Source organism: Idiotropiscis lumnitzeri, chromosome 3 (assembly GCF_059441095.1).
Source record: "Idiotropiscis lumnitzeri isolate Australia: NSW breed Sydney's pygmy pipehorse chromosome 3, RoL_Ilum_1.0, whole genome shotgun sequence".
Taxonomy (NCBI): Eukaryota; Metazoa; Chordata; class Actinopteri; order Syngnathiformes; family Syngnathidae; genus Idiotropiscis; species Idiotropiscis lumnitzeri.
Window position 1 is genome coordinate 33,747,954 of NC_142393.1, and position 18,003 is coordinate 33,765,956.

General features: G+C 44.5%; 1 protein-coding gene, 1 long non-coding RNA gene and 1 pseudogene across 4 annotated transcripts in view; 1 reads left to right on the plus strand and 2 right to left on the minus strand.

The window, feature by feature from the left end:
* The window catches only part of itpr3 (inositol 1,4,5-trisphosphate receptor, type 3), a 340,721-nt gene that overhangs the window by 312,779 nt on the left and 9,939 nt on the right, over positions 1 to 18,003 (plus strand). For all 3 annotated transcript variants that reach the window (XM_088289554.1, XM_088289555.1, XM_088289556.1), the window contains exons 55-58: positions 2,179 to 2,297; positions 11,177 to 11,342; positions 12,721 to 12,881; positions 12,948 to 13,109. In XM_088289554.1, coding sequence (XP_088145680.1) covers positions 2,179 to 2,297; positions 11,177 to 11,342; positions 12,721 to 12,881; positions 12,948 to 13,109 — 608 coding nt within the window. The remainder of the gene's footprint in view (positions 1 to 2,178; positions 2,298 to 11,176; positions 11,343 to 12,720; positions 12,882 to 12,947; positions 13,110 to 18,003) is intronic.
* On the minus strand, positions 7,415 to 8,642 carry LOC148340965 (uncharacterized). Its single transcript, XR_015842600.1, has 3 exons — positions 8,013 to 8,642; positions 7,581 to 7,634; positions 7,415 to 7,491 (listed from the first exon to the last, which is right to left on the minus strand). It is a non-coding gene; the product is annotated as an uncharacterized LOC148340965 (long non-coding RNA).
* On the minus strand, positions 14,400 to 16,978 carry LOC148340966 (uncharacterized; annotated as a pseudogene).

Sequence of the window (18,003 nt, forward strand, 5' to 3'; positions counted from 1 at the left end):
CAACCAGTTCAGGGTGTCCCCCGCCGACTGCCCGAATATAGCTGAGATAGGCTCCAGCACCCCTGCGACCCTAGTGAGGAGAAGCGGTCCAGAAAATGGATGGATGGATTTACTCAACCTTTTTTCATCCACTGCTTATTTGAGCATTTATACTTACTGGTGCCTTTGATTAATGGAAAACTGTACAAATGGATTATGGTCAATTAGTTTTATAATAACATTTTGTTTTGGCATCATATACATTAATACGTTGTATAGCTTAAATACTAAAAATGTCAAGTTATTTGTATTTAACGTTAGTATTAACAGCAAATACCGCATTAGCCACATTGTAGGTTATCAACAGCAGAATTTGCGGTTCTTTTGTCTACTAAGCTAACCCAGCTAGGTAAACTCATGGAGGCACTCGTCCCAAGTCTTTTGAATTTACAGTTTGTTTGTTTTTTCACTGAAACCATTTTCTCACAAAATGAGTACGACTCATAAGCAGCATATGCAGTACGCTTGCACCCTCGCTCTGGTGCTGGAGAACAACCGGCAGGCTGGAGGCGCCATCTATCCGTGCACCAGCGCGAAGCAACAGATAAAGCACAGACGGAAGTGCGTTTTTGTCTGTCATTATAATCTTCACAAAAAGGGTCAAGAACCGATGGACCTCTCAATCCGTCACAGACGGACGTCCATTTTGCTGACGACTGACCGCTTGAGTGTTACTTAGAAAGAATGCTATATATGTGTGAGAGTGAGCACTCCTGTTTTCAATATGTAATGGCTGGGTGTGATTGGTGATTGGATGGAGGTGGAACCAGAAGCTGGCACTTTACTTTGTCAAGTCAAGTCAAGTCAATTTTATTTGTATAGCCCTTAATCACAGACAGTCTCAAAGGGCTTTACATAACCACAATCGACATCCACTGATCTTAGCCCCCAGGAGGGCAAGGAAAAACTCAATACCCCATTGGGGGAAAAGTGAGAAACCTTGAGAAGGGACCACAGATGGGGGAATCCCCCTTCCAGGATGACCAGGCTATGACAGCACAACTCTACAATGCTTGTTCGAGTCTAATATTTTATGTATGTATATTTATTTGCAAATAAACCTTTATGGTTTTGGCTTTCTATTAAATCTTGGTGAAATCTTTGATCGCGGGAAGTGTAAATGCATTGCGCTTCATGTACTATGCATGGAAGAGCTGTAATCTGCCCATGAACCAAGAGGAAGAAGATTTATAAACAGAAGATGGAGTACACTACTTGGAATTAATTTGATTTATTTAATGGGAAGCTGGATTCTGTTTAATGGAAGCAAATTAAAAATTGAAACAAATTACTGGGCATTGGACTGACCAACTGATGCTTACAGTTTGATTCAGCTTGAAAAAATGACAGACTGACGAGTACCCAAGGTACCCACGGTGCTGAGGGTTGTGAATGGCAGACTGGTAAAATACCACCTTTGGTCAATACTATTAATATCTACAAACAGAACGCGAGCATTGTATGAATTAAGACGATTAGTGCTGGCTTTTCTATTAACCAAGTTATATTTTCTTCTTGCTCTATTTTGTTTTTGGGTTTTTTTTGTTTTGTTTTCAAAGCTTTAAACTATTGCATGTTTTATTACATCCCTACACATACATATTTCATGTTTTAAGAAAACAAGGATTGTATCACTCAAAAACTTGACATGATTCTACACCCAAAAATGAGTTAAAACCATCTGTCTGAGCGAACTCAACAAAATTTTTGTTTCCCCAGTGTTTTAAAAGGCCCAACACCCAGTGTAATCTACCTACTCCTTTTACTGAAGCTCCTAATGTTCATACTGAGACATAACAGTCAAGCCTTCAGAACAAGCTGTCAATCTTTCCTGTTTGTGTTCTGAACCAGTTAATTTATTAGCACTTCTACTGAAACCATAAATGTTAAGCATACTTATATCATTTTATTTAGTGATATTTATATATTTATATAATTTGTTTTATTTTAAGCCCTGGTTATACATGGTTGGTTTTCCAGAAAATTCCCATTGATTTAGTTTAATTTTGAGGGAGCGAGACCGAGAGACTGACTGACTTATTTCGGGATATAGTTTTTTTTTTTTTTTTTCATAACAGACACACCACTTTTCGTGCATGTCAAATGTGAACTAGTTTGCATTTTGATTTTGTCCTGCAGACGAGTCGAGCAGTGAGCGGGCCTGCGACACGCTGCTGATGTGTATCGTGACAGTGTTGAATCATGGCCTGAGGAACGGTGGCGGAGTGGGCGACGTCCTCCGCCAGCCCTCCAAGAATGTAAGTGCTTCCTCTGCTTATGTTACCACTTCACATATAAATTTTGCCAATCTTTTTATTTTGGAGTGTGTTGCCGCACCCCTCAGCAGCAATGCAACCCCATGTGGGTGCACACAGTAGTATATTCTCCTTTCACGTCAACCGTACGTCTAATTCTTGAGCAACTTTTCTGTGAACAGTAATCCCTCGTTTATCGCGGGGGATGCTTTCCAGGTGAAATCCGCGAAGTAGTCAGCTTTATTTTTTTTTAAATTATTTTACATTTGATATGATCCATTGTTGTAGTTTGTTTGTGCGTGTAGATGGGAAGTCGTGGTCCTGCAGAGCTACCTTGTGGCATTGCTGCATTCGTTTTACACGTGTTATTCTTTTTTTTTGTTATTTAACTTCCGGGTTGCTTCACTTAGAGACGTGTGCTCATATGTTAACAGAGGAGCGGGGGAAAAAAACACCAATATTAACCCAAACTAGGTATAGAGCATTAATTTGATTGTTTTGGGAAATAATTGACATTGTGATTTTTCGTTATTTTACATTGTCCGTAGCTCAGAATCTCGACGTGTATCCCAAGCTAAGGCAAGATAGCTGACTGTCGGAACTGTTAACTAGTGGAGAGCGGAATGAGGTGGGAGTATATAAAATGTTAAATATATTAAGAATATAAATTATTAGTTGGATGGCGGCGGCGCGGTGGCCGACTGGTTAGCACGATGGCCTCACAGTGAGAGACAGCAAATCTTGGCTCCGGCCATCGTGTGCGGAGTTTGCATGTTCTCCCTGTGCCTGTGTGGGTTTCCTCCGGGTACTCCGGTTTCCTCCCACATTCCAAAAACATGCATTGCAGGTTAACGGAACACTCTAAATTGCCCCTAGGTATGAGTGTGAGCGTGGATGGTTGTTCGTCTATGTGTGCCCTGCAATTGGCTGGCAACCCGTTCAGGGTGTCCCCCGCCTACTACCCGAAGATAGCTGGATGATGGATGAATGTATAGTTGGATGGCAAATTGAAATGGTGTCATTTGATTCATTTATATTTCTTCATTCCTTTGTATTGAGTTGATGGGAGCTGTAAGAGCCGGTTCTTATTGTGCTCTATTTTATTTTATGTTAGGAATTTACAAAGATTTGTGTTTAGTGCTTGTTGGTAAACTATGGGATTTAGAATTTACTGTGTTGTAAATAATGGTGTAGTTAACTCATTAAATACCAGCCATTTTCACTGGAGCAACCCGCTCAATCCCAGCGTTTTCCTGGGTTTTGACTAATATTGCAAGGCCCACAGAATATCCATCCATCCATCCATTATCCGCCGCTTATCCGGGGTCGGGTCGCGGGGGCAGCAGCTTCAGCAGGGAAGCCCAGACTTCCCGCTCCCCAGCCACATCTTCCAGCTCTGCCGGAGGGATGCCCAGGCGTTCCCAGGCCAGCCGGGAGACGTAGTCTCTCCAGCGTGTCCTGGGTCGTCCTCTGGGCCTCCTGCCGGTGGGACATGCCCGGAACACCTCACCAGGGAGGCGTCCAGGAGGCATCCTAAACAGATGCCCGAGCCACCTCATCTGGCTCCTCTCTACGTGGAGGAGCAGCGGCTCGACACTGAGTCCCTTCCGGATGGCCGAGCTTCTCACCCTATCTCTAAGGGAGAGCCCAGACACCCTGCGGAGGAAACTCATTTCGGCCGCTTGTATCCGAGATCTTGTTCTTTCGGTCGCGACCCACAGCTCGTGTCCATAGGTGAGGGTAGGAACGTAGATCGACCGGTAAATCGAGAGCTTCGCCTTTTGGCTCAGCTCCCTCTTCACCACGACAGACCGATACAGCGTCCGCATCACAGCGGAGGCTGCACCGATCCGCCTGTCGATCTCCCGCTCCATCCTCCCCTCACTCGTGAACAAGACCCCAAGATACTTAAACTCCTCCACTTGGGGCAGGATCTCCTCCCCGACCTGGAGAGGGCACTCCACCCTTTTCCGGCTGAGAACCATGGTCTCAGATTTGGAGGTGCTGATCCTCATCCCAACCGCTTCACACTCGGCTGCGAACCGCTCCAGTGAGAGTTGGAGATCACGGCCTGAGGAAGCCAACAGTACCACATCATCTGCGAAAAGCAGAGATGAAATACTGAGGTCACCAAACCGGATCCCCTCATTGCCTCGACTGCGCCTAGATATTCTGTCCATAAAAGTTAGGAACAGAATCGGTGACAAAGGGCAGCCTTGGCGGAGTCCAACCCTCACTGGAAAAGACTCCGACTGACTGCCGGCAATGCGGACCAAACTCTGACATCGGTGGTACAGGGATCCAACTGCCCGTATCAAGGGGCTTGGTACCCCGTACTCCCGAAGCACGCTCCACAGAACTCCCCGTGGGACACGGTCGAACGCCTTCTCCAAGTCCACAAAACACATGTAGACTGGTTGGGCGAACTCCCATGAACCCTCCAAGACCCTGTAGAGAGTGTAGAGATGGTCCACTGTTCCACGGCCAGGACGAAAACCGCACTGCTCCTCTTGGATCTGAGATTCAACCTCCCGACGGACCCTCCTCTCCAGTTCCCCTGAGTAGACCTTACCAGGGAGGCTGAGGAGTGTGATTCCTCTATAGTTGGAACACACCCTCCGGTCCCCCTTCTTAAAAAGGGGGACCACCACCCCGGTCTGCCAATCCAGAGGCACTGTCCCCGATGTCCATGCAATGTTGTAGAGGCGTGTCAACCATGACAGCCCCACAACATCCAGAGCCCTAAGGAACTCCGGGCGGATCTCGTCCACCCCTGGGGCCTTGCCACCGAGGAGCTTGTTAACCACCTCGGTTACTTCAGCCCCCAAGATAGGCGAGTCCACCACGGAGTCCCCAGGCTCTGCTTCCTCAATGGAAGGCGTGCCGGTAGAATTGAGGAGGTCTTCGAAGTATTCTCCCCACCGACTCACAACGTCCCGAGTCGAGGTCAGCAGTACCCCATCCCCACTATAAATAGTGTTCGTGGCGCACTGCTTCCCCCTCCTGAGACGACGGATGGTGGACCAGAATTTCTTCGAAGCCGTCTGGAAGTCGTTTTCCATGTCCTCACCGAACTCCTCCCACGCCCGAGTTTTTGCTTCAGCAACCACCGAAGCCGTATTCTGCTTGGCCAGTCGGTACCTGTCAGCTGCCTCCGGAGTCCCACAGGCCAGAAAGGCCCGATAGGACTCCTTCTTCAGCCTGACAGCATCCCTTACCGCCGGTGTCCACCAGCGGGTTCGGGGGTTGCCGCCACGACAGGCACCGACCACCTTACGTCCACAGCTCCGATCGGCTGCCTCAACAATGGAGGCACGAAACATGGTCCACTCAGACTCAATGTCCCCCGCCTCCCCCGGTACGTGGGCGAAGTTCTGCCGGAGGTGGGAGTTGAAACTCTTTCTGACATGGGATTCTGCCAAGCGTTCCCAGCGGACCCTCACAATGCGTTTGGGTCTGCTGGGTCGGACCGGCATCTTCCCCCACCATCGGAGCCAACTCACCACCAGGTGGTGATCAGTTGACAGCTCCGCCCCTCTCTTCACCCGAGTGTCCAAAACATGCGGCCGCAAATCCGATGACACGACTGCAAAGTCGATCATCGAACTGCGGCCCAGGGTGTCCTGGTGCCAAGTGCACATATGAACACCCTTATGTTTGAACATGGTGTTCGTTATCGACAATCCATGACGAGCACAGAAGTCTAGTAACAGAACACCGCTCGGGTTCAGATTGGGGGGGCCATTCCTCCCAATCACGCCCTTCCAGGTCTCACTGTCATTACCCACGTGAGCATTGAAGTCCCCCAGCAGAACGAGGGAGTCTCCAGGGGGAACGCTCTCTAGCACACCCTCCAAAGACTCCAAAAAGGGTGGGAACTCTGAACTGCCGTTTGGTGCATAAGCACAAACAACAGTCAGCACCCGTCCCCCCACCTTAAGGCGGAGGGAGGCTACCCTCTCGTCCACTGGGGTGAACCCCAGTGTACTGGCGCCAAGCCAGGGGGCAATAAGTATGCCCACACCTGCTCGACGTCTCTCACCTTGGGCAACTCCAGAGTGGAAGAGTTTCCAACCCCTCTCAATAGGACTGGTACCAGAGCCTAATCTATGTGTGGAGGTGAGCCCGACTATATCTAGTCGGAATTTCTCTGCCTCGCACACCAGCTCAGGCTCCTTCCCCGCCAGAGAGGTGACATTCCATGTCCCAAGAGCTAGTTTCTGTAGCCGGGGATCAGAGCGCCAAGGTCACTGCCTCTTGCCGCCGCCCGACTCACACTGCACCCGACCCCTTTGGCCCCTCCCATGGGGCCTTTTCGGGCTGTGCCCGGCCGAGCCCCATGGGTGCAGGCCCGGCCACCAGGCGCTCGCCGACGAGCCCCATCTCCACAGCCCACAGAATATTGTATTCTCATGCTATATAGACATGGAGCACACCAAAAGCACACCAAAAGAAACTCTCTTCTTTCAACAGAAAAAAAAGTTTGTTTCTATCTTTTTCCATTCTTGAGCAATCGGCATTTGAAAATAGCTAAATTTCATGAAAACTCTAATCCCTGGGGAAAAAACGGAGAAAATGAGCTTTTTGTAAACTGATGCATTTCGACCATAATTTGAACTTTGACACTATTATTTATGGCTTTTATGACACCTCCAACATCTAAATAATGCATGCCTTCTATAAAATAACAAAAAAAGCACAAAAAATATGTTTTTGATAACAAAATAAATTTATTTGCACATAACACAAAACGACTGAACTGTTGAACTATGTACAAAAATGAAATACATCAGTGTCATACATACTTTTTTTTTGTGTGATATAAAATAAAACAGTTGCCTTGATGCAAGGGCACACAACATAGTTCACACCACATTCTTGTTTCACTCCGTTTGCCTTTGCGCAAACAGACGCGACACTTTCGTTGTGGTCTGGCTTTGCTGGTCCGTGGCAAATAAGTGAGCTTGTGTTTGTCCACTGGGGTTTGTGTGAAAATAATTGTCTGGGAAGTGATTGGTGGCATCCGCGATGTGCTGCAGAAGCTCATCCGTGAGAGACAGCTGCAGGAAATCAGCTGGCTCCTCAGACTCCAAATGGGCAGCGGCATTCAGTAGTCCAGGGGTTGCTGTAAAGTCGATTTTCCTCGGTTGCCATCCAGTGTGACGCCATCCGGAACCACTGCTTCCTGATGCACAACCTGTAAATTACAGAAATATAAACAATTGGAAATATATATTTATTGCTGCATTTTATTGCTGGCGTCTGAAGTTTCATATTATAATTTACCTTTCTTTACACCAACAAGACGAGGAGGAACTTTCTTGCCGCGGGATGCACAATCTGTGAATTTTAGAAAGTATGCATGATTACCACACCATTCAGTATTGTTGTTTCCTCGTCGGGGAGGAGATACGCTCGCATGTAACTGCACATTTACGCGACATTTTCTGCCCACAAGATGCATGACATGTACAATAACAGCATGAGGGCTAAAACCACATGTTCAATGGTAACCTGCGAGCGTTTACTTCCTCGTCGGCGAGGACTTGCGCTCGCGTGTAATTGTGCAATAGAGGCGGCCGGACGAGGAAGTCAGCGAGCAAGCTCGCGTCTAACTGCACATTTACGCGACATTTTCTGCCCGCAAGATGCATGATATGTACAATAACAGCATGAGGGCTAAAACCACATGTTCAATGGTAACTTGCGAGCGCTTACCTCCTCGTTCGGGGGGATCTGGTGAGGACTCTCGGCTGCTTTGGCTATTGTCCGAAGGCAGGCGATGCAGGCCGCAAGGCACGCGCAGCCTCTTTAGACGCCTGTTTGTTGTGACGACGACGAAGCGTCATCCTCTCAACCAAAGCGTCTCCATCGCCTTGATGCTTTTAGGAAGCTTTTTTTTTACAAAAAAAGCATTCCTCGATCGTCATTTGCTTGGAGGATTTCATTGCTAACGCTACTAATGCGACTGCTGCTAGTGCTGCCGATGCTGCTGCTACGCACGCTGCTCTCCACACTTATAAGTCTACCCCAGGATCCCGCCCCCCATTTGTACCTCTGGCGCAGATTCAAGGCGGATCTTTTGCACCTCTGCCCCCTGCTGGGTGATTTTTACATGATTCACAATGCGGACAAGGCTGATTCTCAGTCAGAGGTTGCATCAGACCCTTATGTACACTTGGGAAGCTTTTTTTACAAAAAAGCATTCCTCGATCGTCATTTGCTTGGAGGATTTCATTGCTAACGCTACTAATACTACTGCTGCTACTGCTGCTAATGCTGCTAGTGCTGCCGATGCTGCTGCTAACCGCGCCGCTCTCCACACTTATACCGTCTACCCCAGGATCCCGCCCCCCATTTGTACCTCTGGCGCATATTCAAGGCGGATCTTTTGCACCTCTGCCCCCTGCTGCGTGATTTTTACATGATTCACAATGCGGACAAGGCTGATTCTCAGTCAGAGGTTGCATCAGACCCTTATGTACACTATGACATAAAAAAGACAGGAAATGTACTTATACGTCTTTGGTAGAGGGTGCCATTGCATTAAAAGACGTCTTTGTACGTCTAAGGGAGTAAATGAGTTAATTTGATAATTCTGATTTGTGATCGACTGCGCATTTGCGTGTGGCGAGATCCCCTTGTGCATACAGAGGAAGAGTAGACGATGTGCTTGTCGTGTTCTTTAGTGTAACAAAATAAACGCGGGATAACTGTGAGCTTGGCTTTTACTTGTCTCTGCTACACATCACATACAAAGCAACAGCGCGTGCGCAATATATCCTGTCCATTGCGTAACAAAAGATCAGTTGTTGACAAGATGAATCAGTCCCATGTACAGCAGGGTCGTTCACAAATCAATACAATACACCACAGTGCTGTTAGTCATGGAAGCGAAACAGCTTTTGACCGTTCCCGTAGCGTTCTCATAGTTCAAGTAGATGTTATCCATTCGTTGTACTGAACGACATTGCTCACTGCACTGGATTGTGAAACTTTTAATACAAGAGGACGAAAGAGTTCCTTTGGGTCCGTGTGAGTTCTTGAATGAAAGTGAAAGCTGTGGATAAAATGATGTGCCGCTACGGATGAGTCAGAACGACCTCCTACTGCCCGCACTAATTAACGGAGCTTACGGGAAAAGTGAATTCCTGCCGTTACAGGAGCGTTGTGTTCATGATTGATCTGTGAATTATTTGTGAAACTACTATTTCTATTACTATTTGTGTTTTTCTGTTGTTCAGTAGTTTTTCAAGTGCAGAATGCTCAACATGCTTGTTCAGAGATGAAAGATTATCGACAGCCATTTGAATTTCTCTGCGTCCTTATTCGAAATCCAAGGGGCCACTATACAGAGCACAATACCACTGTAAAAAAAATCTGCAAAGCAGCGATAGGTGAAGCGCGATATAGCGAGGGATTACTGTACTTTAAAGATGTGGCGATTCTTCTGTCAAGGGTTATGTCACCCCACTACGCGTTACCCGGAAATTAATGCACAACCACCAGAGACGCTTGATCCGGTGGCGTCTAAGGGTGGCCCTAATTTCAGAATCGTGGTGTTTGCCCATTGTGTTAATTCCATAGAGGTCAATTTCGAAAATATATCACACTAAATGTGTAGGTATCTATATTATACTGATCTGGTGTGTGACCTACACACGATTAAATACAAGAGAAATCTGTAATTCACATCTGCCTGTATATGTTGCTATCAACGTTTCAACTCCAAACCCAATCAGCATGTAGAAATGCTCCTCACCAGTGAATTTCTTACACCAATTAATATGATATCATATTGACATTCAGCCAAATAAATTTTGAACGTCTAAATCAAAATTTGATGGCCAAAAGAATTACTGTTTGGGAATGTCTTGCAAGCATCTTTGCAAGTATTTGCAACATTGAACGAAACCTGACGAAATGCATACAAAATGTTTTTGACAGAAACTGTTTTAAATAGCTATGTATATTTTGATGGCATATCCAGCATGCCTTGAGGGCATTACTTTTTTAGTTAATAATACAATACAATACAACTTTATTTATATAGCGCATTTCACAACAAATCACGGGCTTGTTGTTAGTTTATTTATTCCAAACGCAATAGTAATTGTTATTTGCATTTACCCAACTCATTATTAATTTTCATCATAGTTTTAATGTTGCACCAATGGTTTGTTATTTACAGTGATAATGTAGTTCCCTTTAATTCACTTCCCTGCATTGTGACACGATAAAATGTCTCCGCGATTTCTATTGTCATATCCAGGTTTTGTGTCTGGTATCATAACTGCATATCTAATTTTTCTAACAAACCAATCTGTGTCAAAACTGGGAAAGAATTCTAAGATTTCTTTTTTTTTTTTAAACAAACACAGTTACCTCAATATAAGTGAATGGTAAAGATTTCTGTGGTCTCCTGGTTCAAGATGGGTCGGATTAGGGTTAGGGTTAGGTCTGCACATCCTCCACCAACCGAGGCTGCTTTAGTGGTTATTTACATTATGTCAATGGGAAGAGCACCGCGCTTCTTATATGCATTGTGCCCATGGAGAACATCACTGCCACATGCTGGCTGCAACAAGTTACTTTGCGCCTCCACCATACAATTGTAGTCGCTTTTCTGGCCGATCAGATAGACTCAATATGTCACACATTCATGAACTATATTTGACTTGTACTGCACATGCTGACATTCATGTGTGATAAAACACATATATTTGGTGACATGAAGACAAACCGCAATGCCGGTTCTTTGAGGGCTCCCGTCAAAAAAGAATATCAATGTGGTACATAGACCAGTTAACTAAAATGGAAAATGTTTTAAGGTAGTCATTATTACATGTCCCTGCCCCTGTTATGCTTGTGCGTGTGTGTAGGAGCCGCTGTTTCCTGCCCGTGTGATCTATGACTTGTTGTTCTACTTCATTGTCATCATCATTGTCCTCAACCTCATCTTCGGGGTCATCATCGACACCTTCGCTGACCTTAGGAGCGAGAAGCAAAAGAAAGAGGAGATCCTGAAGACCACCTGTTTCATCTGCTGTCAGTCCACACTGTCCAACCAATCATATTACTCACAATTAAACAATAGTAATGTACATTATTTGATCACTGTTCATAAAATCGTACTACAGATTTATTCAAATTAAACATGTACCCTATTTTCAGATTCCAATGAAGTTGGGTCATGGTCTAAAATGTAAATGAAACAAAACGCTATTATTTTCTAACATGCTTTTCAACATATAGTCAGTTGAATACGCTACAAAAAAATAGTTCATGTCTAAACTGTCAACTTTAGTTTTGTCCCTCATTTTGAATTTGATGCTTGCCTCCCAAAAACCCGCGAAAGGGGCAACAAAATACTGGGAAACTTCATCCAAAAATACTCGTGTGGAAAATATTACACGTTGACTGGTTATTTAGAAATAGGTGAGTATTGAATGTAAAAGCAGCCTCCCCAATAGGGGTATATTCACACATGCACTGTTTGGTCCACTTTAAATGGACAAGACTTCGTTTCCCGCGCTGGTCCGGACCTTTGGTGCGAATACATACAAATGAATGGTGGTACAGATCAAACAACTAGAGCGAGACCCACTTTTTGAGGTCTTCTTCCTAACATGTTGCGGTTTGCTACAAATCTGAATGCAAACCAAACCACACTACAGGAGACTTTCGACTTTTTGGGCTTAACTAGCTACCATAGCCTGGCATGAATGTCAACCCGTAGTGAATGGTGATCATAGAATACAAAACAATACAACTTTATTTATAGAGAGTAGAGCTGTAGCAAAGCGCTATCCATATGGTGTAATGTAAATTAGCGGGTAATTAGAATAAGTGATACTTCATCTTTTCAAGAATGCAGCCCGTAGAAATTGAATGTTTTTCTCAATTTATGGGTTTGTGCTCTGTGTGTCGCCGTCATCATTTATGTCCTGCGGGAGCTCCGAGCATAACATTAGTCGATGTGTTTACAGAATATAGTTCAATGTGACTTTATTTGGTAGTCCAAATTTGGCAACAAAAGGTGCTGTAACTAGAATCTCATAGTAATTTCTCTTTAAGATTTCTTACATTTGCTAATCACACAGGCCTGAAGACATGTATGAACTTATTTTTCATCATAGCAGTTTCCTACGGACTAACAGAAATATTTTTATTAGTGTGTCGGCATATGTTTTTAAAAATAAAAAAAATTACCATTCTTATGTTAAAAGCATGTTAGTACCTGTTTTGTTTCGGTTTTTTTTGTTAGTTTTTTGTGTGGTCTTAAATGCATTAATGGATATCCATTAATTTAAATTAGTTGAGATATGAGTCGTTTGATTTACAACACTGGTACGGAACTAATTTTAAAAAAAGCAGCACTATGTTCAATCATTTCAACAAGTGACGTAGTTCTTTTTGCGTTAAGGTCTGGAGCGAGACAAGTTTGACAACAAGACTGTATCATTCGAGGAGCACATCAAGCTGGAGCACAACATCTGGAACTACTTGTACTTTATCGTTCTGGTGCGTGAGAAGAACAAGACGGACTACACGGGGCCCGAGAGCTACGTGGCCATGATGATAAAAGTAAAAGAGATGTTTGTCATGCCCCTGAAATGTCAACTACATTCCTGAAGACCTGCTGCGTTGCAGAACAACAACCTGGATTGGTTCCCCCGCATGCAGGCCATGTCGCTGGTAGTCACCGATGGTGACGGCGAGCAGAACGAGATGAGGATGCTGCAGGACAAGCTTGCCTCCACCATGAAAGTGGTGATGACGCTCACCACGCAGCTATCAGAGCTCAAAGAGCAGGTATGCAAACAACGTGTACAAGATTTATTGCATTAAGTGGTACCTTGATTCAGGAATTTACTTCCTTCCCCAGTGAAAGAAATGGAAATTACATTAATCCCTTCAAACCCCTGGAAAAAACTCTGAATTCTGTTGAATGTATTTAATAAAGAAAATTGCCCTGTATTGTAAAATATAATAGTGGGCCCGCTATTCACGGGCATAGGGACGGGGCTGGTTCACAATATGTACGCAAACTCTTTCTGCTTTTTGCTGTAAAATGTTATCCCAAAAAACATACAGAAAATACCAATTTTACAAAATCAGTCGGTCAGTCCCCCGCCTCCAGCCACTATCTCGGTACGGTTACAGCCTCGACCCTCCGGCTTTATTCATTTCAAGTCAATTTTATTTGTACAGCCCTTAATCACAGTCTCAAAGGGGCTTTACATAACCACAATCGACAAGGGAAACCTCAAAACCCCATTAGGGGAAAGGTGAGAAACCTTGAGAAGGGACCACAAATGGGGGAATCCCCCTTCCAGGATGACCAGGCTGCAATGGATGCCAAGTGGGCAACATTTGACACGTAAAATGATACTATACAATGTTAGCTGAGATAATGTAAGACTCAATCAAATGAAGTGCTGCAGGAAGATGACTTAAGTGGAGCGGGTCGTCGTCCAGGCTCGTAATCTCCATGGCAGTACCTCAGAGGATGAGGTCAGCCTTCGATATCTTGTGCCGGTCAGTTGGTGTAGAATCAGAACAGCCACTTCCAAGTGAATCACCATCACCTAATTCCCAAGCCGGGAAACAGAAAAAAAAAGAACAGAGGTAGTAAACAGGCCAACAAGTAATTCGACTAAGTGCTGAAATATATATATATATAAATCAGATGAGGCGCTGCATGAAGATGACTTCGGCAGAGCAGGTCCCTCCCCGGTTGGTCAGTGCCGTAATCTTCATAGCGGGTCACCATCACCTAATTCCCAAGCAGGGGAAGAGGGAGCAGAAAAGAGAAGAAGTGGCAGTAAACAGGCCAACAAATGATTCGATTAGATGCTAAAGTATATAAATTGATCAAACTAGGCGCTGCAGGAAGACGACATCAGTGAAACAGGTCCCTGCCCAGTTGGTCAATGCCTTAAACTTTCTCGCGGGTCATCGTCACCTAATCTCCCAGCCGGAGAGTGGGCAGAAAAGAGAAAAGAAGCGGCAGTAAACAGGCCAACAAATAGTTCAACTAAATGCACAAGTGTATAAATGCGCCTTTAATCGTGTTTTGAACATTTCTACTGAGGTGGCGCCTCAAATAGCTGTGGGTAGTGCATTCCAAAGCATTGGTGCTCGAATAGAGAACGCTCTAGAACCTGCGGACTTCTTTTTGGCTTGCGGGATTACTAAAAGACCAGCATTTTGTGAGCGAAGGTTTCGGGATGACCACAGGGTCAACGAGATAAGAAGATGCTTGGCCGTGCAATATGTTATAGGTAAGTAGCAAAACTTTAAAATCACATCTCAAGTGGACCGGAAGCCTATGCAAATTGGCTAGTATCGGGGTAATATGATCGAACTTTCTCGTCCTAGTCAGGAGGCTAGCTGCTGCATTTTGAACTAACTGCAGACTTTTAATACTAGACATGGGGAGACCTGAGTGCATAACGTTACAATGATCGAGGCGAGACGTAACAAACACATGGATTAAGATTTCTGCGTCACTAGTTGATAGAATTGGACGGATTTTAGCAATATTGCGCAGATGAAAAAACGCAGTTCTAGTTATATTTTTAATGTGCATTTGAAACGACAGTCAAATATAACACCAAGATTTTTTGTTGAGTCCTTTTGGACAGTATTACATTTATCGATACTCAGACTGGTGTCTTTGAAAAGGTGCCGATGACGTGCGGGTCCAATGATCAGCATCTCGGTTTTATGTCAAGTCAAGTCAATTTTATTTGTATAGCCCTTAATCACAGACAGTCTCAAAGGGCTTTACATAACCACAATCGACATCCCCGATCTTAACCCCCAGGAGGGCAAGGATAAACTCAAAAAACCTCATTAGGGGAAAAGTGAGAAACCTTGAGAAGGGACCACAGATGGGGGAATCCCCCTTCCAGGATGACCATGCTGCAATGGATGCCAACTGGGCAACATTTCACACATACAATGATGCTATGCAATAATAGATGAGATAATGTGAGAGTCAATTGAATGAAGTGCTGCAGGAAGATGACTTCAGTGGAGTTAAGATGCAAAAAATTGAAAGACATCCATTGTTTAATCTCGGCAAGGCATGCCTCTAATTTATAGCAATTACGCGGATATGTTATACCCAGCGGCATATATAGTTGCGTATCATCAGCATAACAATGAAAACTAATGTTATATTTACGTATAATGTCACCCAGCGGTAGCATGTAGATGCGAAACAATAGAGGTCCAAGTACCGATCCCTGCAGAACTCCACATGTGATCTTACAAAGATCAGAAGTTGCATTGCCATGAATTACACGGTGCGTCCTCTCTGACAGATAAGAATTTAACCAAGAGAGCGCTGAGCCTGAAATGCCAATACACGTTTCAAGGCGTTTTAATAATATGATCAACGGTGTCAAAAGCGGCGCTAAGATCGAGTAAGAGTAATATTGATGAGGTGTCGGCGTCCATAGCTATGAGAAGATCATTAGTAACTTTAGCAGTAGAATGGTCGGCTCTAAAACCTGATTGGAAAGCTTCAAATTGATTATTAGCAGTCATATATACATTAAGTTGTTGCGCTACGACTTTTTCAAGAATTTTTGCAATAAACGGAAGATTTGAAACAGGCCTATAGTTGTTGAGACTCTCTGAGTCGAGGTTTGGTTGCTTAAGTAGCAGTCGGATAACGGCGGTCCTAAAAGCTGCTGGTACTATACCTGTGGTAGACGATAGATTAGTCATATTTAAAACAGACGGTCTTAGGGTCGTAAACAGTTCATAATTAGTTTGCCAGGACGCGGATCGAGCACACAAGTTGTCGGTTTTGCTGCACTAACCAATTTTGAATCGGAATAGCTATCCGAGGTTGGCTGCTGTTGTGTTCGCATTGCTACGGTATCAAATAAATATTTAGGGTTGTTTTTATGTAAGACTATTAACCTTGAGAAATAATTAGTTTTGGCTAAATCGAGTGTTTCCTTGTATCGAAGTAAACTATCGCACCATTCCTGACAGAAAACCTCAAGTTTGGTTGCACGGCATTTGCGCTCAAGCTTCCTACATGATAGTTCAAGTATGCGCGTTTCCTCTGTAAACCACGGACTAAGTCTCTTTGGATGAGTTTCAGTTTTTAAAGGTGCTACGGAGGCAAGCGCATTTAACAGAGCGACATTAAAGTTATTTGTGAGATCATCAATCGTACCAATATAATTAGGAAACAAAGCGGTTGCTAAAAGGAGTAGCTCAGAGAGCGCAGCGGTGGTTGAGGAGCTAATATTGCGGCTGCTATAGCTTTGATTGTGGTCAGAACGATGGCAATGAGCCAAGACTTCAAATTTAATAACGTAATGGTCAGATATAGCAGTAGTATTTGGTAATACTATTATTTTTGAGGATGCTAAGCCTCGGGTTAATACCAAATCTAACGTATTACCATTTGTGTGCGTCGCTTCACCTATTATTTGCGTGAAGCCAAAAGTATCAATTATTGTTTGCAACGCCATGGTAAGTGGTTCGGACGGGAGATTCATATGAATGTTGAAGTCGCCCATGGTAATTATATTATCTGCATGAGTTACCAAATCAGCCATGAATTGAGAAAATTCATCTAAAAACCCCGAGTACGAGCCAGGGGGACGATAAAGAACAGCAAGATAAAACGCTAGCTCGGCTGTGGATCGCATAATGATAACTTCAAATTAATAAGATTGCGTTGCCTCGGTCCCGGATTGAAACCTCGAGCAACTATAAATGTGGCGAGAAATTACGACGGTCGGAATCCGATAGTTATTTATCAGCTTTCGAGTGCTATTATTCTGAGAGAACGCCTCGTCGTCGATAAGACCGACTGAGGAGGAATGCTTAAACCCATCATGTATTGCCACCTCAGTAGAAATTGTATCAATATGTGATGCAACAGCGTATGGTGTGTAGCGCTCTAACCTAGAAAAAAAGCTATGTGACTCCAAACCCTTCCGTGCAGGCTCACTATTCGCCTGCAACCCAACCTGCTCTGATATGAACTGTCATGGAAGGCTCAAACAATAATCTATGTTTCTAGAAAGAATGATGGCGCCTTCCCATTTAGGGTGAAGGCCGTCCATCTTCAGCAGGTCAGGTCGGCCCCAAAATGAAGGCCAATTATCTACGAACTGCAGTCCCCTGCTTACTACAAAAGCTAGCCAGCTATCCGATTAAGTGAGAATAATCTGCTAAACCTCTCATCATTGCCTCTCACAGGCAGGGGGCCATAGACAATTACTCGATGCCAACTCAACTTTCTGGCGAGATCACAAGTCCTTGCAATGTTTTTCTTTGTGATCTCTGATTGCCTCATCCTCGTATCATTGGAGCCGATGTGTATCACTATATCTGAATAGCTAGCTTTGCTTGCACTGCGCTGGTGTCTAGGTCTATTGCGTGCCAGCTCCATAAGAATAGCTTCAATGTCGGGTGCTCTGGCCCCAGGAATACACATTACTGTGGCTGTATTTTCAAGCTTAATGTTGCGGGTAATGGAGTCACCTCTAACTAAAGTGCGGGAGCCAGAAGACCGAGGTGGACTGGAACTGCTATGTGTCTTAACAGGCTCACCGCGATAAGCAAGTTGTTTACGGCCAATGCTAACCAGACTAGCAGGTTGGCTACAACCCGTGCTAACAGTCGTGTCCGCCACATTTACACTTACCACATTACTCTGCTCTAGCTG